General features: G+C 48.1%; 1 protein-coding gene across 2 annotated transcripts in view; it reads right to left on the bottom strand.

Annotated features, from left to right (window-relative positions):
- The window catches only part of C4H10orf90 (chromosome 4 C10orf90 homolog), a 183930-nt gene extending 159545 nt beyond the window's left edge, over positions 1-24385 (bottom strand). For both annotated transcript variants that reach the window (XM_027930287.2, XM_027930288.2), the window contains exons 1-2: positions 24146-24385; positions 3156-3228 (exon numbers count right to left, since the gene is read on the bottom strand). In XM_027930287.2, coding sequence (XP_027786088.2) covers positions 3156-3228; positions 24146-24385 — 313 coding nt within the window. The remainder of the gene's footprint in view (positions 1-3155; positions 3229-24145) is intronic.
- Between the last annotated feature and the right edge of the window lie 500 nt (positions 24386-24885).

Below are 24885 nucleotides of genomic sequence, written 5' to 3'. Positions count from 1 at the left end.
GTCCCTGTCCTGGCTGGACCCCTGCTTGAATCAGGTCATGCATTCCAACACCTTAAAATAGTTAATGGTCCCTCTTAGCCTACTCAGTAAATACAGATGGGAAATAAATAACACCACTAATTTACTTGGGCTCCCACCCACTGAAAGCTTCCTAACACCACCAGCTGCATGAGCAGCCCGGGGGGCTTCCTTAAAACAGTTCGCCTTCCACCCTGGGGCTTGCCACGCACATATCAGCCCATTCAAGAGGAGGAGGAGGGTTTCAAACATCAGCATGGCAACGTAGCTGCAGGAATGACCGCTGCAGCGCCCGCTGACCTTGAGACACCCTCAGCCTACTCACTCCTTCGGGGACAAGGGCCTGGCCCTTGGTGCCCTTGTGGGGGAGCTGCCCTCCCAGGCAGTCATCCACATGCTGGGTCCACGGAAGCCACGCGCCCACTATTGGCCTTGTCTCCTGACCAGAGGTGACAATGTCAGGGTGAAGCAGCTCGAGATGAAGGTCCATGCTCTTGCTGCTGAGGTTCTGGTTCCTCCACGTCTGCATCCAGCGGATCTTCCTCCCTCAACATTTACTGGTTTCCTGACAACTTCCCTTTTGTCTGTGATAATGGGTTTCTGGTCCTTGACACCCAGGATTTGACCTAAACTCTGCTCCTGGGTTTCCCCAAGTCCCAAGAAGGCTGAGCCAGACCTCGTCCTGTGCCTTTTCACAAGCGTGGGAGCGGAATGCCTTGGTTTGTGCCCCTCCAGGGCTGTGCAGAAAGTGGACTGCCTCTGAGCCGCATGGAGAGGCGGAACCCCCAAGAGGTGTCAGTTCACCAGGCTCCACCCTCGTGAGAGGATCAGTGCTGCCCCCGCAGGGGTGAGACAGTTATGGCAGGAGTGGGTTCCTAACAAAAACTCTTTGGAGTTTGGCCTCTCTCCCTCTCTCTCCCCACCTTGTGCCGTCTCACCACGTGATGGCTTCTACCAGGTTATGAGGCACAAGAAGGCTCTCACCATGGGCAGCTCCTCCACTGTGGATGTCCCCAGCTCCAGAACGGCACCAAATGAACCCCATTGTTTGTAATGTGCCAGGATGTGGTGTCCTGGTGCAGCCAGAAACAGACTGAGATGGCAGACCAGATTCCTAATGCAAAGTCCTTGTGCTTTTATGGGGAGAAAGCTGGGCCACCACAGGCACAGAGGCGCAGGAGGCTGCTCTGACCCATGCTCTAGAAGAGGTGAGGCAGGACTCCTCCATCTCTGCTTCAGTCCTGCTCCTCTGGGCCCTCTTCTTTGCTGGGCCTTGCCTTAGATTGCTGAGTCCAGTAACAGCGAAGAGTTCCATTGAGCCCAGTTCTATCCAGACTCCTGCCAACTCGGCTTAGGGAGCATTCCCCCAGCCTTGTTAAGCCCCGCACCTTAGCTAGCAAGATCTTCTTAGTAATGTCCATCCACTGGGTGCCTCCCCTGCCCTGTAGCTACACATGCCAGCCGCCTTTACTGTATCAAGAGTTGAGCGCAGCTCCCTATGCAAGTGTCTCTTCCCTGCTGTAACAACACGAATAAAATCTGTCTTGTCTCTTAACAAGTGCCAGAGCAACTTCTAATAGGAGAAACAACCCTAGAGGACGATGCCCTGGGCACAAGAGGGCTCCTTGGAAAGTCCACCCCAGGGAAAGCATGGTGCCATGCAGTAGGGCTCCTTGCCTTGCCCAGGAACACCCGGGGTTCAGGACAGCTTTCCACTGGACAACACTGGCAGGTTTTTTTTTAATGCCAGGAAACTTTTCTCCCTCCCCACCCAGGGTTGCTTGGGCACACTTCCTGTACTCTGGGTCACTAACCCTAGCCTGGAACAGCACGGACTTGGCTCCTGAGTGATTAACTTGCTGATCTCCCCTGGAGCAGCACCCACTGTGCAGGTGCCCAAGGCCAATTTGATGTGGCCCAGTCCTGAGATAAAGAGGAGCAACGTGGCCTCATCTCAGTCACCAGGTCTGATTGCTCTTGCAGCCCCCTTGATTGTTCTAGGAAAACTCATCACTCTCTCCTGGTCCCCAGGCTCCCTGCAGGGTGCAGAGCCAGACAGGCTTCCAGGGCTGCTTTTGCTGTGCCAGGGAAGCAGCCCAGTGCAGCCACACTCCTGCCACAGACAGTGGGGGACTAGGATTTCAAAGGGTCCACACTAAATACCTGCCACCATAAAAGACTAAGCTACAAACCACACTTGGGGCTTCCAGGGAGGATTAAATAGGAAAGTTTCTTTCAAATATTTTTGTCTTCAGTTGACTATGCCAGTTATGGAAAGAAATTCAGTTTCCCAACATCTTTGATATAGGCAGGTGGTGGCAGGTAATGAAAAGATATAAACGTAAATGTGTGTGTGCATACAAATGTATATGTACACACACATACAATATGTATATGTATATGTGTGTGTGTGTATATATATATATATATATATATATATATATATATATATCCAAACATACATAGTTATTTTTCATCTACAACTCATCTGCCACATGCAAGAATCAAAATGAGGATAAAAACTAAAATTAGCCACATTAAAACATTCTTTTAGAATTGATTTTTGCAGTTTTTTGAACATTCTATTAATCCAGTAGTCCACAGTACCATCAGAACATTTGACCCGAATCCATGTGACTTCTAATAAAAAGGGGACGGAGGGAGCTTGTTTTCACATAATTTATGTTAACAAACTTAATAAAAGTTATGAACCGTAACCATCTCACCTAGTGTTTTTACAATTTAACAGCTATGAATTGAAGCTTCATAAAAACTGATTTATGAACGCACAGCCACCATGCCCCAACTACAAAAAAGTCCACTGTGCTGGGAGAAGCCACACTCACCCCACACTCACCCCTGGAACTGCCGGCTCCAGGAGGAGCCTGCCTGGGCCCACCTGACCCCCGCGCCCCTGTCAGGAGTGTCCCAGGTACCGCCCGAGGAACTGACAGTCCTCACCCATCGTCTGCTTCCCTGTGGACGCTGGTCTACAGCCAGGGTGGAAAGGTAAAACATTTCAAACCTTGTGGTGCCACTGAGCTATCATCTCATGTTTGGAAAGGACCCAGGCTCCAAAGTACATTTCATTATTAATAAAAATAGAGAGAGAAGAGGACAAGAGCCCAGCTCTTTACCTGCGTTCAGAAGACTTTCACCTCTTTCCCGGGAAGATTGATCTTTAGGGGATGAGAAAACCCGGCTGTGGATCTGGAAAATAAATAGAGACCAACCCCAGTTTAATATTTTTATTTGCCAGATATATTATCATCAATAATATACATTATTAAAAAAACAAAACAGGAACACCCATAGACTCTCTCCTTTCCCCCAAGAAAGAACATGTAATGAATACGTATTTCCACTTTCTCCTGAGTTAACTCTGTCAATGAATAAAAGATAAGTATCTGGTGGTTTCCAGGAGGGAGGGAGGAAAGGAGAAAAGCTGTAATCAGCCAGCATTGATTCTGCCGTGGATTTTGTTAGCAGATCAAAAAAAAACACATCTAATGTTTCTGGTCTCGCCCATCCCAGGGCTGAATGGGTGTTGAGCTAAAACCGAATGTTCAATAAATATTGATAAATCAATTAACCACAAGCAATTAAATTTCAGGAATTAGCCTGTAAGGCCCAATGAAAATAAGATTGATTTACACAAAAGTATTCTGCTATCTACACTTGTGATCGGCTGATTCTCTCTGCTGAAAGGCAAAGATTTATTCTGCAAATCTGTTGTGCTTGCTGTGAGTCTCTGGGCTCCAATCCGAGTGGCAATGGAGCTCTAGAGCCTCTCCGGCCCCGTGGCCCTCCCACACCCTGTGCCTCTGGCCCCTCAGAGCACCCTACGACCTCACCCCAGGGAACATGGCTGACAAGGTGCACAGCAACTGGGCGCGATTGGCAGGGCATCCCCAGCCCAGCTCAGTCCTGAGCCCAGGTTCCCTTCTTGGCCCCCAGGCGAGGTAAGCTCACTTCTCCTTCTTGGCCCCTCCACCCGGCTCCTGGGCAATCTCTTCTGGGATGGCAGGGATGGGGGGAGCTCTAGCCATACAGCTCTTCTGTCCCAGAGAGAAGGTTGGCCCCCTGACCCCATGGGGACAGACACGAATGTGCGGGATGTGGAAGGGGCTGGGCTGAGCTCGGGGGGTTCGCTATTCCTGCCACTCCCAGCGCCCTGTCCCAGGCCTCAGCCTCCTGCTCTCAGCAGCAGAGAAGCGCTGACGGTGCTGGGACTGCACTGTGCTGGCGGCTGGGCTCAGTGCTCTGTGTGCAGCACCTCGCTGAGCTCTCATGGCTGTTAGACAGACCTGCTCTCATGAGCCCTGCTGTGACAGCCCAGACAGCTAGGCTTCGGCCGACCAACAGGCCAAGGTCACCCAGCTGGGCTGAGATGAAGCTGGGACGCGGAGCTGGCCAGGCAGACCCAGAGCACCGAGCCTTCAGCCCCGTTCCAAATACTGTTGTCATTACTGTTAGGTCTCGGGGTCCCCCCTTGGCTAGCTGGCCGGACCTGCCAGCACTCACGTAACCGTCATACATCCAGCGTCCTTCTCAGATTTGGCATAGACAGGCCGCAGGAAGAAGACACGAAGAATTTTTCAGGGAGGAAAAAAGAGCGTCATGGCATTGGAGAGCAGCTGGCATACAACATGAGCCCCAATTTTGACAGCAGAAGAGAGTCCCGGCCCCACTGCTTGGACGGAACGCATCAGGGAGGTCTGCAGTCGTGGGAGGCGGAAGGGGCAGGGGAAGCGGCCGGGGAGCTCCTGCTGTGCTCCTCCTGGCTGCTCTTATGGGCTCTTCTGAGGAAGGCTGCCGTGCACACTTCTCCTGTAGCTGCATCAAATCCAGCAGTTAACTGACCTGGGATGGGCCTTCCCAGAATTAATTTCCACTCGCTTACTCCCCATGTGCTCTGCAACCTCTGATCAAGAGCCGCAGTCCCACTGTGGGCAGGGAACACTGGAGGGGGCTGGTTGGGACTGCAGACAGGTGCTCTCTCTCTCTCCCTGTGGCCCCAGAGCTCCCAGTGGATGCGAATTGACGAGGGCCCGTGGCCTTCTGCAAATGCCTGGCTTCTCCAAAGCTGAGAACCATCTTCTGACGCTTCAGGCTCTGGATCTCTGAAGTTAACAGTGACGGGTGATTCAGGGCACAGTTCAACCCCAGCTCTGTGGGAAAACTTGCTTTCTGCTGGTGGCTCTTTGTCATCCCTTCATGCTGAAGAGCACAACTCTTCACCATCCTTACGATAGTTTCAGGAGGGACCTGGTGTCTGTCCCTGCTAATCTTATGGATGACTGGGCACCTGTCTCCTGGCCACACGCCATGTGTGAACTTCCCCTCACCTTGACTGTACACACGCTTACCCACTACAGGGCCTTTGCACATGTCATTACGTTGTGCAACCTGTTTCCCTGGTCCTCCTCTGGGTCTCGGCTCCCATGACCTGACCATGTGAGTCTCTCCTGACACCACATTCAGAACCAGGGCAGGTTCTTATTTACAAGCTTTTTCATGGTGACATTCTTTTTCCTTCAGAGAACGTGCCTCGGATTGTAAGTACAGTGATGTGAATCTGCAGCCGAGGCCCACTTCCCCGCCCCACTAGAACCCCTGTTGGAGCAGAAGCAGTTACACTGTCCTCGCCAAGGACTCCCAGCTCCTGATATAGGGCGGGACACATGTGGAGCCCTTGGTAAATATTTGTTGGAAAAAAATTAAGGAATGAATGAGTAAATAAATACATGAATAAATAAAAGCAAAGCCTCTTACGTAGGGAACATCATGCCCAGAGCCCCCTGGAGCCCACCACCCTGGCTTCTGGAGCTCTGTACCACCCAGGGTCCAACACTTCCACCCATGTCCAGCTCTTTCCCAGCTCTGCTTCTTGCATTTTATTTTGAGACGGGTCTTGCTAAGTTGCCAAGGCAGCCTGGGGGTGGTCCTCAGTCTCTGCCCACCCCCGCTCAGTCCTCGGCTTGCCAGGGTCTGAAATGAGCCACCCTGAGCCCCAACCCTGAGGCTCCTCTTGCTCTGCTCCCAGTGGCCACTCGGCTGCTAGCTCCAATGGACGGCTTCTACTGACAGCAACCGTGGGTTGGCTCCATAGCTTAGCTATTGTGAATTGAGCTGCTATTAACGTTGATGTGGCTGTGTCACTGTAGTACGCTGATTGTAAGTCCTTTGGGTATATGCTGAGGAGTGGGATAGCTGGGTCAAATGGTGGTTCCACTCCAGGTTTTCTGAGGAAACTCCATAGGGCTTTCCAAAGTGGTTGCACCAATTTGCAGTCCCACCAGCAATGTATACTTTTCCCCCACATCCTTGCCAACATTTACTGTTACTGTATTTTTGATAATTGCCATTCTGATTAGAGTGAGATGAAATCTCAGTGTAGTTTTAATTTGCACTTCTCTAATTGCTAGAGGTGTTGAACATTTTTTCAAATATTTGTTGACTGATCATATTCTGTGAAGTATCTATTCGGTTCTATGGCCATTTATTGATTGGAGGATGATGATGATGATGATGATGATGATTTTGGTGTTAAGGTTTTTGAGTTTTCTATATATCCTGGAGATCACTGCTCTATCTGAGGTGCTGGTGGTAAAGATTTTCCCCCATTCTCTTCATGCTGTGAAGAACTTCACTCCAATCTCTGGTGAGGACATAAACAGAGTGACCTTGGTTCTAAAGGAAGAGAACATACTCATAAAGCATCGGAAGACCTCCACCTTGCAGTGGGCATGTGATCTATCCTGTGTACTCCCCTATTTGGAGGGATGCATGGTCCTCCACTGTACCCCAGCCTGCCACCAGTAAGGAGGGAGTAAGAAAATGTCCTCCAAGTTCTTTCTCTGGGACTGGTTAACAGAGCTGGGGACGTTGGCAATCCTAGGGTTGAAGTCCATCTCAGGTGCCCAGCCCAGCAGCTATGATGGACAGACTCAGTGAATGCTTGCAGAAAAAGGAGGAAGGAAAGAAGGAGGAAGGGAAGGGAGGGGCAGAGGGAAGGAGGGAGGGGTACAGGGTGGACACCCGCCCCTGGCCTGCAATGCCTGGAGTTTGTGTGTCACTCTTTCTACAAGCAGGAATACTGGCTCCCACAAACCAGGTAGTGCTCCAGCTGCTACAGTGCACAGCACAAAGGGAGCTCCTGATCACCCCAGGCCACTTCCTGAGTGACCAAGTGACTTCTAACTCACTCCTTTCAAGCCTGTCAGCATTACATCTCTGAAGCATGGCATGTCACTTAGTGAAAGAACAGTAATCTACCAAAGCCACACAATGGGGAAAAGATAAAGCCTCTTTTCAGCTGCTAGTGGCCTAGGGCCTGTTCAACAGGAGGTCACAGGAGGAGCCCTCAGGGCTTGCAGGAACCACCTCAGGCATCCTCTGCACACTCTGAGGGGGGCAAAAAACTGCAGCTCCAAGTACAGTTGGGAGGTTGAGGGGCAGAAAAGCTAGGCACCAGGTCCATGGCCACACACACCCAGTGAGCAAGAAAAGGAGCCCAGACTGGAACCCGGGCACGAGGCTCCCGCCTTGGGACAGAAAACCCCAACTAGGACCAAGCCCCTTACAAAGATCTGAGGCGCTTTAGTAGCGCAGGACACTCTTAGTGGCAAAGCCCCTTAGTAAGTTTTGATTCTCCAAAGTCCAGGAGAAGCGGCCTGGACACAGAGTTCTTCTATTTTTTTTTTTTTTTTAATTATTGTAAAAAACCAAACTAGGGCCCAGAGAGGGTAAAAGATGCATGTGTCCAGGAACAAGAAGACAATGGCTCTGTCTTGTACACCGCCCTCTTGGCCTCTCCCACTGCACCACCTGCCCCTCACCGAGCAGGGCATTTCCTCCTAGTGCCACTCCACAGGAGTTCTGGGGTCAGACTTGGTGGCTGCTAGGACAACAATGACATCTCTTGGACGGAGCGTCTCAGGTACTGTAACGGGGAACTGCGTGTGAGACTCAGTGCTCACGGGGGCAGCTTCCACATTCTCTAACTTCATCTCCCAGAACCTGCCAGAGCAACTGGGCTCCAAAGAACATTCACGTTCTGGTTCAGCTGCTCTATGGTTTCTGGCCCTCTCTTCAGGATGCTTCACTCTGGATCCACAGCTCTTTATCTGCAATTCTAAAACGCACAGGACTCTGAAATCCAAGAATTTTTCTCCCTGTGTTTGTAGCAAATTAATCTGACAGCAGAACCTTAACTGAGCTAACCCGAGGCTATTTATAATATTAACTTATTCCATTTAGTGTGAATATTCATAAATTTTATTGCAAAAACATCAGTGAGCTTAATTACAGGTGCCACCTCAAATCCCACTGGAGATATTGCACAGACTCATCTTGGTAAAATCTAAAGGGCTACGGTTGAATCCTGTTCAGTCTACAGAGTCTAGCATGCAGGATTGCAGATCAGTGTGATGGGCATTTGATGAAGACTTGTCACCAGACCCAGGCCTTAGATTTTTCCCCATGCTCCCTCAGTCAGTCCTGACAGAGCCCCAAAACACGGGTGTCCCCGAATGTTACAGATAGGGACACTAGTCATTTGCTCTGAGGCACAGATCTGCTAAATCCAGAGCCACAGAAGCCGCATCTTGATTAAAATTCTACCACTTTACCCCTCACACTGCAGTACTTGGGCCTTCCTTCCCAAACTAGTGTGAGTGTGTGTGCATGTGTGTCTGAGTGTGCAAGTGTATGCATTTGCCCGGTCAAGTTCGAGAAGTTTCCTGGGTTCCTTAGGTCACTGGGCAGCAAATCAGGGACTGAAACTTCATACACCCAGGAAAGAAGAGAGGAGAGAAAATAGCTGGGAGTTTCTAGGGCTACACAGAGCTCTGCAGCCAAGACCACCAACCCCTGCAAATCTGCTCTCTGGACGCATGCACTGTTCACAGGGAAATCTACTTGTAATCCAGGGAGCCAAAGACCAAGGGTGGATTTGGGGCTGGGTCTTCTCTTGAGAACAATGATCTGCATTGTTGGAATCCAATGAAAACAAGGCTATCTCTTTTCAGCACCCAGATGCCTTCTCCTGGGGATGCAGGAGGTTCCACAAGGGGGCAGACAGCTCGTGGGTAGATGGGTCCACGTTGGACGGCTGTTAGTACAGACTCTTTTGGGAATGGTGCACACCTTCCAACACCAATCTGGATGGATGCATGACTGATCTTTGCCAGTGCTATGCATTTGTTTTCAATCTTCTGAACTCTCTTCTGCAACGATAATTAATGTCAGACAGTGTATTTTCAGGTTAATGCAACCCTGCACCTCTAATAACTCAAAACGGAGATTTATCTCTCCACCATGACTCCCTCTTCATGCTTCAGCTCTTCGTGTTTACATCTGGTTTAACTTTTTCTAATCTAAAATAAATCAGCATGAAAAGCATTAGATTTTTCATTTAGATTCTCAATTGCTTTTTATTACTGAGATAATGTCCCTTATCTGATTGCAAACGGTGGGATTGTTCCCTTGTTAGGATCTGAATGAGGATGCCACAGTTCAGTCTTTCCGACTCTCCTTGTTCTCCTTCACTCTTGTTTTCAAGGGTAGTGAGTATCTGCTGGGGTTCTGATTGGAACAAATCCACCTGTGAAGAGGCGATATTACTCCCATCATTCCTTCTCTTGAGAGGTCCACCGCGAGTTCTCTCTTCAGTTTCCCCCAGGGTAACCCCAGGACCGCAGCACCCCGTCTCGCTGCAGGTACAAAGGAGGCCACAAGAATGAGGCACTTGGCTGGAGGGTCTATGCAAGCCTCAGGCGTGGGGAGGGGACCGAGACTCCCAAAGGTGGGCATGTTAGTTATCCAGTTACAAAGCCAAAATTACCCAACTGGTCTGTATATCAGAGAGGTAGGCGTATATCAGAGAGGTAGGGGTATATCAGAGAGGTGGGTGTATATCAGAGAGGTAGGGGTATATCAGAGAGGTAGGGGTATATCAGAGAGGTAGGCGTATATCAGAGAGGTAGGCGTATATCAGAGAGGTAGGGGTATATCAGAGAGGTGGGTGTATATCAGAGAGGTAGGTGTATATCAGAGAGGTAGGTGTATATCAGAGAGGTAGGTGTATATCAGAGAGGTAGGGGTGTATCAGAGAGGTAGGGGTGTATCAGAGAGGTAGGTGTATATCAGAGAGGTAGGGGTATATCAGAGAGGTGGGTGTATATCAGAGAGGCGGGTGTATATCAGAGAGGCAGGTGTATATCAGAGAGGTGGGTGTATATCAGAGAGGTGGGTGTATATCAGAGAGGTAGGTGTATATCAGAGAGGTGGGTGTATATCAGAGAGGTGGGTGTATATCAGAGAGGTAGGTGTATATCAGAGAGGTGGGTGTATATCAGAGAGGTAGGTGTCCCCTGACTTCTTAAGTGTTCCTTCCAGCATGTTCTGTCATGTTTCCTACCATTTGCAAAATGTCCAGAAACTGAGTCTGTTCCCTGGACCACGTGGAATCTTTCCCTGGTGATTGTTCACCATGGCCTCCCACTTTCCCTCCATCAGAGTCCTGCACAGTGTGAGCTACTTAGACTCAATATGCTAAAGTCCCCTTGACTTTGGAACCCCTCAGCAAGTTCGGAGAATTCAATAGCTCACTCAACTCTACAACTTTAACTCGAAGGTTGTTTTTCTTCTTTCAAAGCAATGCAAACAGAAAGAAAAACATCACCAAGAAGGATGAAGGTGCTCCTGGTCCCTTGGCTCACCGACTCCCACGCAGCTCGTCCCTGGCCCAGGGCAAAAGACTTAAGATTCTACACGATATATATATAATTCATACTGGTGGCTGCATTTTGTGACTCTTTTTTTTTTTCTCAACCAGACTGACAGCAACCTAAAAGGTGCCCTCTATACCTGACTGTCACATCTTCTCAGACCTAGGGGAGCCGCTGACTTCTGCTAATTGCAGGATAACCTGATCTGGTCCTCAATGGCTCTGTCACCGCTGCACCACAGAGTGCTAAATGCTTCATAAGCATCGTGCGATCTCCATGGCAACTCTAGGAGGAAGGGTCTACTCCAGTCTCGTCTTCAGGGCAAGGAAGAGTATCCTTGGTATTATTATGCATAAGAATAGCAGCTGTCTGTGATCAACAGCTAAGCATAAGAGGCTAAGCACGCACACTAAGCACTTTCCACAGGCAACCTTTATCTGTGCCCACAGCAGCACTTGAGGAAGGTACCTTGTGGCTCCATTTGATATAGAAGCTACTGACATTGGAGAAGGCAAAATTCGCAGAAAGTCACCAAGTTAAAACTGGCAGATACAGCTATACCTGCACCAGGGACCAAGCTGTCAGCCCTTCTCTGCCTCAAGAGAACATTACGGATTTAATTGAGATGTTCATACTCGTAAGAGAAACCTATCACAGCACAAAACACTGCTCACTGCGGATTTTCCATCATGGGACATTCCAGAACAGTCAAGATTCTGGCAGCAGCAGGTGGGTCAGCAGGTGCCAGGGGCTAGGCTGGGAGGGTTCCCAGGGTACAGGGTGCAAGGGAAACTCTGAGGTTGGTGAAAATGTCCTAGATGGCGATTTGGTACTGGTTATGCCACATCTGCACCTGCCAGAAGAAAATGAGTTGCTCCTTTTAAATGTATGAATATTTATGAATGTAAATTTTACCTTAATAAGGATGACTTTTTAAAATACCGATTTAGCTTAGAGTTGCACTTCAACAAGCCCATAGTACAAGAAATAAGACCCAGGAACTGCCCTCAGGGATCTCAGGGATCTCGCCATCTGGTGCAAGAGCCCACACAGAGACGGTCTCACGCACTTAGAATTGTGTTCTTTAAGCACAAGCAAGGGCAGGGCCAGCTTCATGGTGTGGAACTTGTGTATTTGCACAGGTGGCCCATGTACTTCGATTAATGTCCCCATCTTGAATGGTTTTTTATTGTGGTAAAATATGCATAACAAAAAATTCACCATGTTAACCATTTCGGTGTATAATGATGTGCATTCACAGTGCTCTGTGATCACACCGCTGTCCACCTGCAGAACTCCTCATCTTCCTGAATGGAACCTCTGTACCCATTCAATAGTAGCCCCCACCCCCTCCCACAACATATAGCCTCCCTTCTTTCTGTCTGTGAAATTGACCATTCTGGGTGCCTCATGTGGTTAGAGTTCAATAACATCTGTCTTTATGTCAGGGTCTTTGACCCTGCAGAGTGTCCTCAGGTCCCTCGTGTTGTAGGTAGGTTAGTACTTCCTGCTGATGGTATCCTTTGACACATGCTTCTCTTTAATCTGGATGAAGTCTAACTTACTGTTTTTTTCTGCTGTGGGCTTACACCTTTGGCAGTGCCATCTTGAATATTTAATCACTTTGCCTTTGAACTTGAAGTGCAGTAGGACCACAGAGGGAACACATGCCACCTGTGTGCTCACTGATTTCCTTGCTGCCCCTGGACATCAGGTGTCTTTCAATCATTGAGACCAGGTGAGCCCACCAAGGCTGGGAGTCAGGCAAGATCCACAGGGAATGGGGCGTGATCAGGTGGAATCCAAGAAGAATACTCAGGGATAGTGGCCGCCCCAGGCCTGGCCTTCCTGGACACAGGCCCAACTTCAACACAGAAAGGAGGCAGGAGCTGGGAAGTACCAGTGGCCCAGCAACCCTATCTTGCCCTTCTTACCCCTGTCACCTCCTGGGGTCAGCCTTCCACTGTGATGAAGTGGTAAGAGGGCAGGAAGGGGTGACCCTGCAGCCAGAGCTGCCGCTCCTCGGCAAGCCCAAAGCAGACAGTGCCACCAGACGTGGTTAGATCCAGGAAGGAAATAAAGCAGGTGAGCTGGAGTTTGCAGTGCTTATTATGCCTTAAGAATGAAATACACATATGCTCAATGAGCTAAAAAACACAAATTATGTCACTTTGGCAATTCCACATATGAGCTAAATGCTTCTTTATTTGTGTTAAAAATCAGCATTGCACCATATAAAGATGAACAGTAGAACGCAGTAGTAATACAAAACTCTAATTTTTCTCTACCGAGATCACCATTAAGTAGAAAATTTAAAACACCATGAAAAAAATCAAGAGAAAGAAAGAATATGTAGAATGAGAAAGATTTATATTTTAATACCTTTAGAGACAGTTTTCCTGAATTTTTCTTTGAACAAGGAGACCCACATTTTTATTTTGCAATAGGCCCCACTAATTTGGTCAACAAATGTGGATAAGTGGACGTCATGGGGGACCTTTTTCACGGAGAGCCTTTGTATTTTGTTCCTGTACACCTGGCTCAGCGACAAGCCCACATGGGGAGCTCACAAACCTTCCTTCCTCACAACCAACAGTGTGGACTTCAGCACACCGCATGCCCAGGCTCTCCTGGGACCCTCTTTGCATGTCCATGTCCATCTCCAAGACCCAGTCCCCTCCCACACCTGAGCCAGCCTATCAGGCTGCCTCTCAGGAACTGCAGAGCAAGGCTAGGTGACAAACAGGGCCAGCGCCCAGAAGCCAGCCATATCCAGACTCATCAGCCAGGAGTCAAGCACATTTGCAGCTAAAACAATGATTTTCTTAACTTTCGGTAAATACGGGGCTGAATCCAAGGCATCTGGGTCCTGGTGCAGACAAATCCCCTGGGTGCCTGTGTGCTGGCCCCGCTAGAGCCTGCTGGGCAGGGAGTGGCTTCTTGCTTTAGCTACAAAAGGGTGAACAATTTGCTGTCTACTTTGAAAAATTATTTCCCTGATTTGCTTTCAAACCTATTTGCTTCTCTGATATATTATTTCTAAATCCTGGCTTTTCCCCAAGATACTCATTTTTTGGAGCTGCCTCAAAGTCCTTTTTGGATGGAGAGGGGATATAAATTAGACTCACAAAGAGGAAAGGAAATTATTTCACTACTTAGAATTTGATTAATGAAAAGAATGATAAAACAAGTGACCTCCAATTTGTGGCTTTGCTTGGGCAAGCTAGAGATGGTATCTGTCCATCCACCCATCCATCAGTCCTGAAAATGAGCACCTCTGCAGGGACCCTAAAGAGCCCCGAATCAAAGGAAGATCTCCCCCATCACAATGTCATCAGCCACCACGCACCTGGCTTCATGTTCCCAACTGAGACACCATGTATTTTTTTAATCCTTCATTCATAACACACCCCAAATGTCTACTGCAAGCCAACCTGGTGCCAGGAGCACATGGTGAGATAAAGCAGCTCAACAGCACCTTTCCCAAGAGCTCTTAGAGGACCCAACACAGGCACCTTCAATCCTACCGCCTCCTGTTCGTTCCTTTTCTCCACAGATGCACAAATTAGGGAAACACTTGGTAAGCAGAGAATGCAGACGATTCCCAGGAGTCCCAGCTTTGGTGTATGTGCCCTTCCCTGAGTGTGCACAGAAGCTGTGAATATAATGGGCTTTCACTGGTGGCAGAGTTTTGCAGACATAATTAAGGTTGCTAATCAGTTGACACTGATTCATTCAAAAGGAAATGATATCAGGTGGGCTGACCTAATCAGGAGAGCCTTTTACAGAAGGAAGAGGGATTCAAAGCAGCAGAAAGTCTTCAGATGACCTTAACCAGACAAAAGAACATGGCATACATGACCCGTGGCTGGAGCCACGGGGCAGGGACCTGAGGGTAGCCTCTAGCAAGAGTGGTCTCTGACAGCAGGAAAAAGACCCATCATTGCCACAACAAGAAACTGAATTCCTCCAGTGACCAGCCATCTTGGAAGAGGACCCTGAGCCTCATGTGAGAGCTGAGCCTTGGCCAGCACTTGATTCAGCCGAGAGAGAATTCCTCTTAGCCGAAAAGCCATCAGACCCACACCAGGACTTCTGACCTACAACACTGCAAAATAATAAATGGCTGTAGATTTTCTCTGCTAAGCATGTGATCCGTTGTTATGCAGCAAAAGAAAACAAACACATATTGGGTTTTCCACTTGTGGTTCCTCTGTGGCCAGTCAGACCTGAAGCCATCTGTGATCCTGCACCATACTGACATCTGCCCAGAGATAAGAAGCTGCCTCGGCTGAACAGTGCAGGGAGGCCATAGGCAACAAGCCTCCAGGCTGGAGCTCCAGAGTGCCAGCCCTGTGCATGTCACCTGGGGATGCATGTGACTGATGAGCAATGCTTTTACATATATTCCACTCATTTTGGAAAGATTTAAGCCATTATCTCCCTCTTCTCCCCACCCGCTTCCACTCTAAGACTCTAATCATGTATGAATCTAACCTCTTAATATTGGTCCATATGCCACCCAAGCTGTTTTCTATATCCCTTTCTGCTCATTCTCATCTGCTATCACTCCAATCCAGTAAAAATAAATGAATAAAAAAGTAAATTTTAAATAATGTCCTTTTTTCCTCCTATAGACCTTCTATTTGGTTTTCTCAGTATACATATTATCTATTTCTCTCTCCATTATGGTGAAATCTCCCTTTAAACCCTGAAATTTAAAGGAAAAAATGTATATTGATAATAGCTTTTAAAAGGTTCTTGCTTTATAATTTTATCATTTCTGTAACTAATGAATCTGCTTCTACTTACAATCATATTTTCTGGATTCCTTGAGTCATATTTTCTGGACTCTTTAAATGTCTAGTAATTTTTCACTGGGTGCCAGGCATTGTGGGATTTTATATATTGGTCACTGAATTTTGGCATAGTCTTATAAAGAGTATTGTACTTTGTTTTGCTAACCAGTTAAACTACAGGAGGAATGGCTTGGTTGTTTCAACAGCTGATTTTTAAATTGCTAAGGGATGAGCCTGGAGGGGCTTTTTCTCTGGGGCTAGTTCAGTCACTTCCAAGCAGGATCCACTAGAGACTCTCCTAACTTGCCCCTGAATTCCGTGTGGTCCTAATGGTGGGTGACTTAGATGATCCATGACCCTAAAAAGGTGCTGAGAACGGTTCACGCAACAGCCCCTGGGAGCTATTCCTTGCTGGTGAGCTCTTCTGGGTCTAGTCTTGCAGCGTCTCTCTCATTCACAATACACAGGCTCAATTTCAGCTGGACTCAAGGAAATGGGAAGCAATCTCGCTATGCCTGGCTTCCTCCGCTCAGGAACTGTGCCCTCAAATTCCAGTAGCATCCCTATCTCCTCGGTTCAGAGACTACATAGAGTTCTATGGGGCTCTGCTGTCCTGTGCCACCACCGAGAAGTTGCCATTCTTCCTGCCTGATGTGTCGTCCCCTGCTGGGGCCATTCCCCATTTTACACTCTTCCTGTGGAGCAGGGACCCTTCCAATCTTATGCGAAGGATGTGCCCAAGCACCCTTCTTGCTGAGCCCTCTTCCACAGCTCCATGGAGATACTGGCTGCACCCGCCAGAGGATCACCAGGGCTAGGAGCTGCGCCTGCAAGCCCTGTGTCCCAGCCCCTGGAACAAAGTGAGATTTGATATGTAACTTTCAACAGGAGTTCCCTCTTTAATTCCACTTCTCTTCAGGGAAAGCACAGAACATGGCACTGCAGGAGCAGAGTGGTGGGCCCCGTGCTGGAGGAGGCACTCAGTGGCAAAGCCAGGGAAGGGCCACATCTGGTGCGTTCGCTTCTTGATCCTGGCGTGGCCGGGTCCCTTGTCTACACAGCAGGATTTTCTCCTTCTCCCTCCTCCCCCAGCACAGGCACACGGCACAGACTCAGAGTAGAAGCAGCGAGGCCCGATCCCTCCTCTGCCACTCCTGACATTGTCACTGAGCAGCCTGCCTCATTGCTCGGAGAAAATCATAAAATTTTCTCTCTGTAAAAATAGGGCTAGGTTGGTCTCTGTGTCCTCTATTCTGTGCAGTTGGTCTACCAGTCTATGTTGGTGCCAATGCCATGCTGTTTTTGTTACTGTGGCTCTGTAGTATAGTTTAAGGTCTGGCGTAGTGATGCCACCTGCTTCACTCTTCCTGCTAAGGATTGATTGCTTTAGCTATTCTGGGCGTCTTATTTTTCCAGATGAATTTCATGACTGCTTTTTCGATTTCTATGAGGAATGCCATTGGGATTTTGATTGGAATTGCATTAAATCTATATACTGCTTTTGGTAGTATGGTCATTTTGACAATATTAATTCTGCCCATCTTCTGAGGTCTTCTTTGATTTCTTTCTTTAGGGTTCTGTAGTTTTCATTGCATAGATCTTTCACCTCTTTCATTAAGTTGATTTCCAAGTTTTTTGTTTGTTTGGGTTTTTTTTAAGCTATTATAAATGGGGTAGTTTTCCTCATTTCTCTTTCAGAGAATTTGTCACTGATATACAGAAATGCCTTTGATTTATGGGTGTTGATTTAAAATCCTGCTACTTTGCTGAATTCATTTTCTAGTTCTAGAAGTTTTTTGGTGGAATTTTTTTGGGTCTTCTGGGTATAGAATCATATTGTCAGCAAATAGTGCTAATTTGTGTTTTTCTTTTCCTATGCATATCCCTTTAATATTTTTTTTTGTCTGTCTAATTGCTCTGGCCAGTGTTTCAAGAACTATGTTAAATAGAAGTGGTGAAAAGGCCATCCTTGTCTTGTTCCAGTTTTTAGAGGGAATGCTTTCAATTTTTCTCCATTTAGAATGATGTTGGCCTGGGGCTTAGCATAGACAATCTTTACGTTATGTCCTATTATCCCTAACAGACACTTCTCAGAATATGATATACAATCAATCAACAAATATATAAAAATACATTCACCATCTCTAGCAATTAGAGAAATGCAAATCAAAACTACTCTAAGATTTCATCTCACTGCAGTCAGAATGGCAGCCATTATGAAGATAAACAATAAGCATTGGTGAGGATGAGGGGAAAGGCACACTCATACATTGCTGGTGGGACTGCAAATCGCGGCAGTCAATATGGAAAGCAGTATGGAGATTCCTTGGAAAACTGGGAGTGAAACCACCATTTGACCCAGCTATCCCACTCCTTGGTCTATATCCAAAGGACTTAAAATCAGCATACCACAGGGACACAGCTACTTCAATATTTATAGCAGCACAATTCACAATAGCTAAACTGTGGAACCAACCTAGATGCTCTTCAGTAGACGAATGGATAAAAAAAAAATGTGGCATATACACACAAGGGAATATTACTCAGCAACAAAAGAGAATAACATCATGGCATTTGCAGGTAAATGGATGGAGTTGGAGAAGATAATGCTAAATGAAGTTAGCTAATCTCAAAAAAACAAATGCCGAATGTTTTCTCTGATATAAGGAGGCTGATTCATAGTGGGGTGGGGAGGGGGAGCATGGGAGGATTAGATGAACTCTGGATAGGACAGAGAGGTGGGAGGGGAAGGGAGGGGGCAGGGCGTTAGAAATGATGGTAGAATGTGATGGACATCATTATCCAAAGTACCTGTATGAAGACACCAATTGGTGTGAATATACTTTGTATACAACCAGGAAAAAAAATTAAAAGTAACATTAAAAATCATTTGCTATCAGCATTAAAAAAAAAAAAATAGGGCTGGTGAGTCTCACGCAGCTGTGGAGAGGATCAATGTGGCCCTTCAGGGACCAGCCAACACCAGCCTCCTTTGTTCCCTCTCCCCCCCAGTGATCCTTGCACACCCTGGTCCTGGCCTCTGGCCCTCCGCTCCCACGTGCACCTGCCCCCACCCCCAACCCCTTCACACACCAGCGGCAATTCACACCAGCTTCTTTCTCACTCCCCTCTGGGCTTATGGACTTGCAAACATTTGGTCTGGAGCATCAGATAAGGGTTTAGGACCGGCATGAAACTGGGTTTCAAATTAAAAACAGATTTTTAGGGTGAGGCTATAGCTCAGTGGTAAAGTGCTTGCCCAGCATGTGCAAGACCCCGAGATCCATCCCCAGCACCACAAACAAGACAAGACACTTAGCTTTCAGGACCCTGATGCTCCCAGAGCCCAAGGGTCTGCATTTTTAGAAAGTTCTCCTCAGTGATCTAGAATATACTGAGGTGTGAGGGTCATTCAACCCTCCCTAGGTGGCAAAACCCCTCGTAAATCCCCTTGTAGAAGATCAGAGAGGGGACCAACTTGCATCAGAAACGCCTGTTCATGCCCTGGGCTTTGTTCTGGCTTCATTGTGCAGGAATCAGAGAGGTATGAACTTGTCTCTGCAAGAATCTCCTGTCGGTGGCAGAATTGGCAGCTGACCACAGGGAGGGCTCTCAGAGGACACTGTGCATTGAACTCAGGGCCAACTCACCCTCACCTCTGAGGTAACTCACCTCTGGATTCCTTAACACATGGGGATGACCCCAGGCCAGGCTGCTAGCAGCCCCGATCACCTGCCTCCTGGAGTGTGGGGATGAAGGCCCAGGGGCTGTGGGGCTGCTCACAGGCACCCATAAGGCACGCGCCACAGCTTGCCCAGGCCCAGGTGCATCTCCATGCCATGGCTCTGTGGCAGGGTTGGAGCTCAGGGGGTCATGATGATGGGATGGATGCTGCCTTCGTTCTGGCTTACTCCTTCAGACCGACTATCTCTGTAATCCCTGAACAACCCTGTAAGGTAGATGTCACCATCGTTCTCATGAACATGAGTGAAACTAAGCTCAGAGAGGACATGGAAACCGCTAAGTCATTCACTCATCAGGACCCCAGAGGGTCTCAGTCCAGCACACTCTCCTTCAATCTTGATCTTCCTGAAAAGTGGCCATGCCATCCCCACCAGTGCCCAATGACCCCGTGCAAATCCACCAAAACGATGTCAGATGGATCTCACAAGCCTTGGCTGCAAACACCCTGGGTCGAGGCACACTTCATCTACCACAGATCAGGGCATGAGGTTGGAGGCTTCAACATGAGCATCACCCCCTGTGCTCCTAATTCCAGACCTGACCTCTCCCACCTTTCAGGACATCAACCTCTGACAGCAGACAACTGAGAGACAGCTGTAGCATGGGGACTCACAGGTTATTACTTTATCCCCTTTCACCTCTAGAACTTCCCCTCCTGCCATTGGATAGAGGCTACCAGAAATCGCCAGTCCAAGCTACCGGCCATTGCCAAGGGAGGTTGGGCTGTGGAGGCTTCTAGAAAGAGCATTAAGCACTTGCAGACAGAAGGCAAGGCCCAGGATGGGGCAGAGACTCATGGAGACACTCATTGTGACACAGGTTTCCCCCAGCCCTGCTCTTTCCAGGGGGCCAGGTCTTCAGTGCAGACCGGTCACCAGCTCACCCCAGCAACATCCCTTGAAGACCAGGACTTCAGGAAGAAAAGTGAGACTCGGGGAACTCTGATTTGGCTGAAGCTCTTCAGCTTGGTTGGAAAATAGGTAAAATTGTTTTGTACCTTTCGATAACTGGCAGGAGAAAGGCAATGTTTGGTTTTCCTCCTCTTTCTTCATTCCCTGAATCAAGTTACCTTGAAGCCCAAACACTTAAAACTCGAGCACTCTCATGTCACAAAACCCAAACCTGCTCCCAGCCACTCACAGGCCATCATCAAAGCCGGAGCGGAGTGTCCCAGCCCTGGGAGAACATCAGAGTCACCGGGCAGACATCTATTTGCAAGATGGAGTAGCCAGGCAGGAGCTGGGCCACAGGGTTCCTGGACACTGGCCAACAAGCTGCACAGGACCGTGACCCCTGAGAGGGGAAATGAGTGGGGGGGGCCCAACAACGGTCCCCACCTGGAGGCAGTTTCCACGCTCTGGGAGGGAAGCTCCAGAGACCCAGGGGCCTCTCTGAGCAGGGGTGGCAGAGACAGGAGCCAGGTAACCATGCTTTGTGAAGAGCAAGGAACTGTAAGGAAAGATGACCAGCAGTCGACAGGGACCTCGGGGGTCTTTGGATAAATGCTGACCTGCACCTGCTTGAGAGAGAACTACCTGAAGTCAGGAAGAAACAAAGAATAAAAGCTACTAGAAAGCGGTAGGTCAGATAATTGGACCCCACACAGAGCTCAAAAGAGTTCACGTCCCCACCAGCCCAAGTGCAGACTGACCACTCTTGGGGCATCAGGTAGACTCCTCAGAAGGGTCTCGTCTTAATAGCAGAGCTAACTTAGGCTGAGCCTCAACACCATGGATAATCCTCGGCTGGAGGGAGGGAGCTGCCCTGCGCCTTGGCAGGGTGTCAACAGCATCTCTGGTCTCTACTGCTGGAGCCAGGGGCATCTCCCCCCAAGGTATCCCAACCCCAACTGCTTCCAGACATTAACAAATATCCCCATGGTGGGGCACAGAATCATCCAGCAGTCTGACCACTGCTCTGAGTCAGTACCTGCTTTGGACCTCAGCAGGACCGAGCTGTTGCCAAGAGCTTGACCTCCAGCCAGAACAACGTTCAACACCATTCACAGGAATACAGCTAAATCAAGATACAACCAAGCAGAAGCCACCACGTATCAAATCCAATTTTAAAACTGCCTGGTCTGCAAAAGAGCAAGGCAAGACAACCTGAGTCAGGAGGAAGATCCCTCAGTAGAAACAGGTATTTCAATGACAGAGACCATGGAATGAGCAGAGCTCGACCTTGGAGAGGCATGGCCAAATCATGACCTCCAAGTACAAAAGCTTTCCCTGGTTCACCTCAAGATAAAGCATGTTACAGGCCATCGCCTATCAGAAGACAGATGGCCTTGGCTTGCAAGCCCCAGCCTGTGCCTACGGTCACAGCGTCTCTGCAGTCAGCTCAGAGCCGCTCACCCGTTCTGGGGACACAAGCATATCACGAACTCTCTGTGGCTCCCTCCTCAAGCTGGTGAAAACGCCCGTGCTCTGCTTCCCAGGGAGCCTTGGAACATGCCCACGCTTGCCCTGGGGACAGCAGGCAGAGCTCAACTGCTGGGCCTAATCCGTGACCCAGTTATGGCTTTGTTGATGTCTGAAATTCAGATGCAGAGGGAGAACTGCCCTTAGCACACCATGTTCTGGTTAGTTGGGGGCATTTTAGAGTCGCTGAGAGCTGGGCTTCGCAAATATGAGCACAAGACCCCCTAGCATCTTGTCTGCTTCCCGCCCTAGCTACCTCCTAGCAAGCAACTTTTCTCCTGGCTCCTGCGGCAGGCAGTGGAAGGAAGGAAGAGGGTGGTGGGGGAGCGTCCCAGGGCCGCAGTTACTCTGCCAGTCCCAAGTGAGAGGAGGATTCTCCAGGCATTCACATCAGGCTGTGGTTTTAGAAAAACCTATCTATAGACCTTGCTCTCAACTCAAGCAAATCTGCAGATTCTCACGGGGAAAATTTGAAATCTGTGAGGTTTTCACAGGAACAAGTCTCCCCCAAGTCACTTTTACTGGGACTTTTACTGGGAAACCAATTAGATTAAAGAAACAAGTTTATCCCAGTGAACCTGCTCATTCCTCACCCCACTGGATACTGCGTGGTGAAGCCCAGGGCAGGTTGAGGAAGGGCCTCTGAGCTGATGGAAGAGGAGTCACTGGGCCGAGTCCAAGGGCAGCACCCAGAGGCTGTTAATTGGGCTCACTCATCTGTTCAGCTTGGGAAATTGAGCCAGGAGGTTTGCTTCTTCCTGGTTTCCTCAATCTAAATGCTGTTGACATGCCCCAGTGGGAATAAGAAGACTACTTCAAAGAATATGGAATAATTTAAATTCTGAAATGTTTGCTACTAAAAGTTGAGCAAAGCTCCAAATTCAGAGGCACAGATCCTACCTGATGGTTTTCATATGGGCCTGTCCCAGAGCCCGGAAGCAGACCCCCAGGGACCACCTCTCACACCATAGACGGTGAAAGCAGCCAGTGGTTGGGTCTGTTGTGGGGGAGGGGCCTGGACTCATCTCACACTGGTGGCTCCACTGTGGGCTGTGAAGGATTAAGCCACAGAAAAAAATGTAGCCGTGACAATCAGTGTATTCCAGTATTTTACGACCTCCTTTCGAGGTGCACATCATCACCTTCAGTGTGGCTGTGATATTGAGAAAATAGATGAAGTTTATGCATGAAAAAAAATGGGAATGCAAGACAGGTTTAAAGTAGAGCCATGAACACTGTTGTAAAATGCACGAAACGATGATTCGACAAGTTTTTTCCTCTCTGGAGGGCTGAAAAATAACCTCAGTAAAAATTATAGAAAGATAAAATTCTGTCCCCATCTGATTAATTACTTGTGAATAATAACATCTCTGGTTTCTTTCAATTATATTCTAATTGCACACCTTTTGCTCTGGTTGATTGGGCAATGAAGTAATGAACAACTATTACTGAATTTAATTAACACCATTATTTCTGTGGCCTTTCCATCTCTGTTGTGAACATGGAAATTCAGACTCCCGGAGCTGGGGCTGGAAGAAGCCTGCCATGAACCCTGCTAAACCTGTTCCTTCCACATTGAGCTGGCTCCTTTCTGCCAAGCATGGGTAACAAAAGATCTGAAGTATTTGCCAGCATTCATGAGAAGGCTCTCCTAATAACAGCATCAATATGCAGAAAGGTTAGCTTTTCATAAAGCATTAGCAATTTGCATGTTGCATTTATCAAAAGAGATGGGCAACTGAGCTACCTAGGAGTCAATTACAATGTCATTCATAATTTATTCCATGTACAATAAAGAGCTGATCAGATTTCATGTGTGTTTATTTTCTGAAGATAACTGCTTGTGGCTGATACCAGTTGCAGAATACAAATATATTTTAGAGTAATGTGTCTATTTCACTTGGACGTTTTAAGTCTCCAAAGTTCTCCTTTTTACAACAGAGTTTCTATGCTTGGAAATGAGAGCTCACCCTCAAAAAATAGAAGTCTATCCCAGACTCATCTCATTTTAACTGGATCAAGCAAGCCATACAGATTCTCCCAAATAACAAATCAGGAAACAAATAGGAATTTGTTTTTAAGACAGAGCTTACAGAGCTAAGAATTCCTAGCTCACAGAGTGCCCGGCAGTTTCTAAATGTGGATACTATGACCCACTGCAGAAGCCTTTGGAGAGCTATTAAATGTTTGTAAATGCAGATGATTGCCATGTGTAAGGTACATTCATCTAATATGCACCCCCCCAAACCACCACCAAGTTGCAAAAACTGGAATAAATTAAAAGATAAAAAATTCTTCTCCATATCCCCTGGGAAAGACTACAACATATGAGATTAACGTATTAGACCAGATCAACACCTGCACTGTCAGAGGACACACAGCAGCTGCATCTCTTGGTGCGCAGACAGCTCCCCACCCAGTCTGGCCGTACCTCATATCTGCTGGCTGGCTGCTCTGCCGTCTTCAGGCCTTGACACAAGTGGATGATACAAACTTTGGCTCTTCTCTGGGAGGGAAACCAGTTACTCTTCACAAAATCCATGACCATCACATGGTTTTTCAACTCTGTACTAAACGTCTTTATTTGAAAAGTCTGATCAGCAGCTGTTCCCGCATGGCCAGCAGCGAGCCCCTCCCGAGGAGAGGTGCTAGGCGTCCCGGAATGCAGCATGACACTCGGAATCTTGTGACTTCAGTGAGCTGGCCTGGCAAACACAATTTTCTTTGTTTCATCCAGGTATTGAGTGCAGCAGGAGGGGTTTGGGAAGTGCCTGCTGGGGCATCTCTGCATTTCCCCTCCACAGCTGCGCTTCCGAGATCCCGTGGCGAAAGTGACCGACGTGGACGCAGAAACCTCGCAGGTGATCTTTACATGCCACAAAAACCTTCTCAGGCTGCGATCTGACCAACTCCAGCCTCACCTCACGCCTGAGCCCTTGGGTCACTCTGTCTTCTCTGATTTCAAAGAAACATTTTTCTTTGCCGCTGCATTCAAGTTCTGAACGCAGAATTTGCCTGGTTACCAAGAGGCTCAATGTGCTTTTCCGTCTCTAGGCCCTTAAATCCAAATAAATTATTTACACAGCTTGGTACAAAGGAACCAGGAGGGATAATTGCAGCTTTTCAGAATTCCTACTTTTTCTGGCCAGGACTGAAACGAAAAAGTACACA

Source organism: Marmota flaviventris, chromosome 4 (assembly GCF_047511675.1).
Source record: "Marmota flaviventris isolate mMarFla1 chromosome 4, mMarFla1.hap1, whole genome shotgun sequence".
In the NCBI taxonomy this organism is placed as follows: Eukaryota; Metazoa; Chordata; class Mammalia; order Rodentia; family Sciuridae; genus Marmota; species Marmota flaviventris.
The sequence above is the reverse complement of the archived record's forward strand: the minus strand, read 5'-3'. Positions and strand labels throughout refer to the sequence as shown.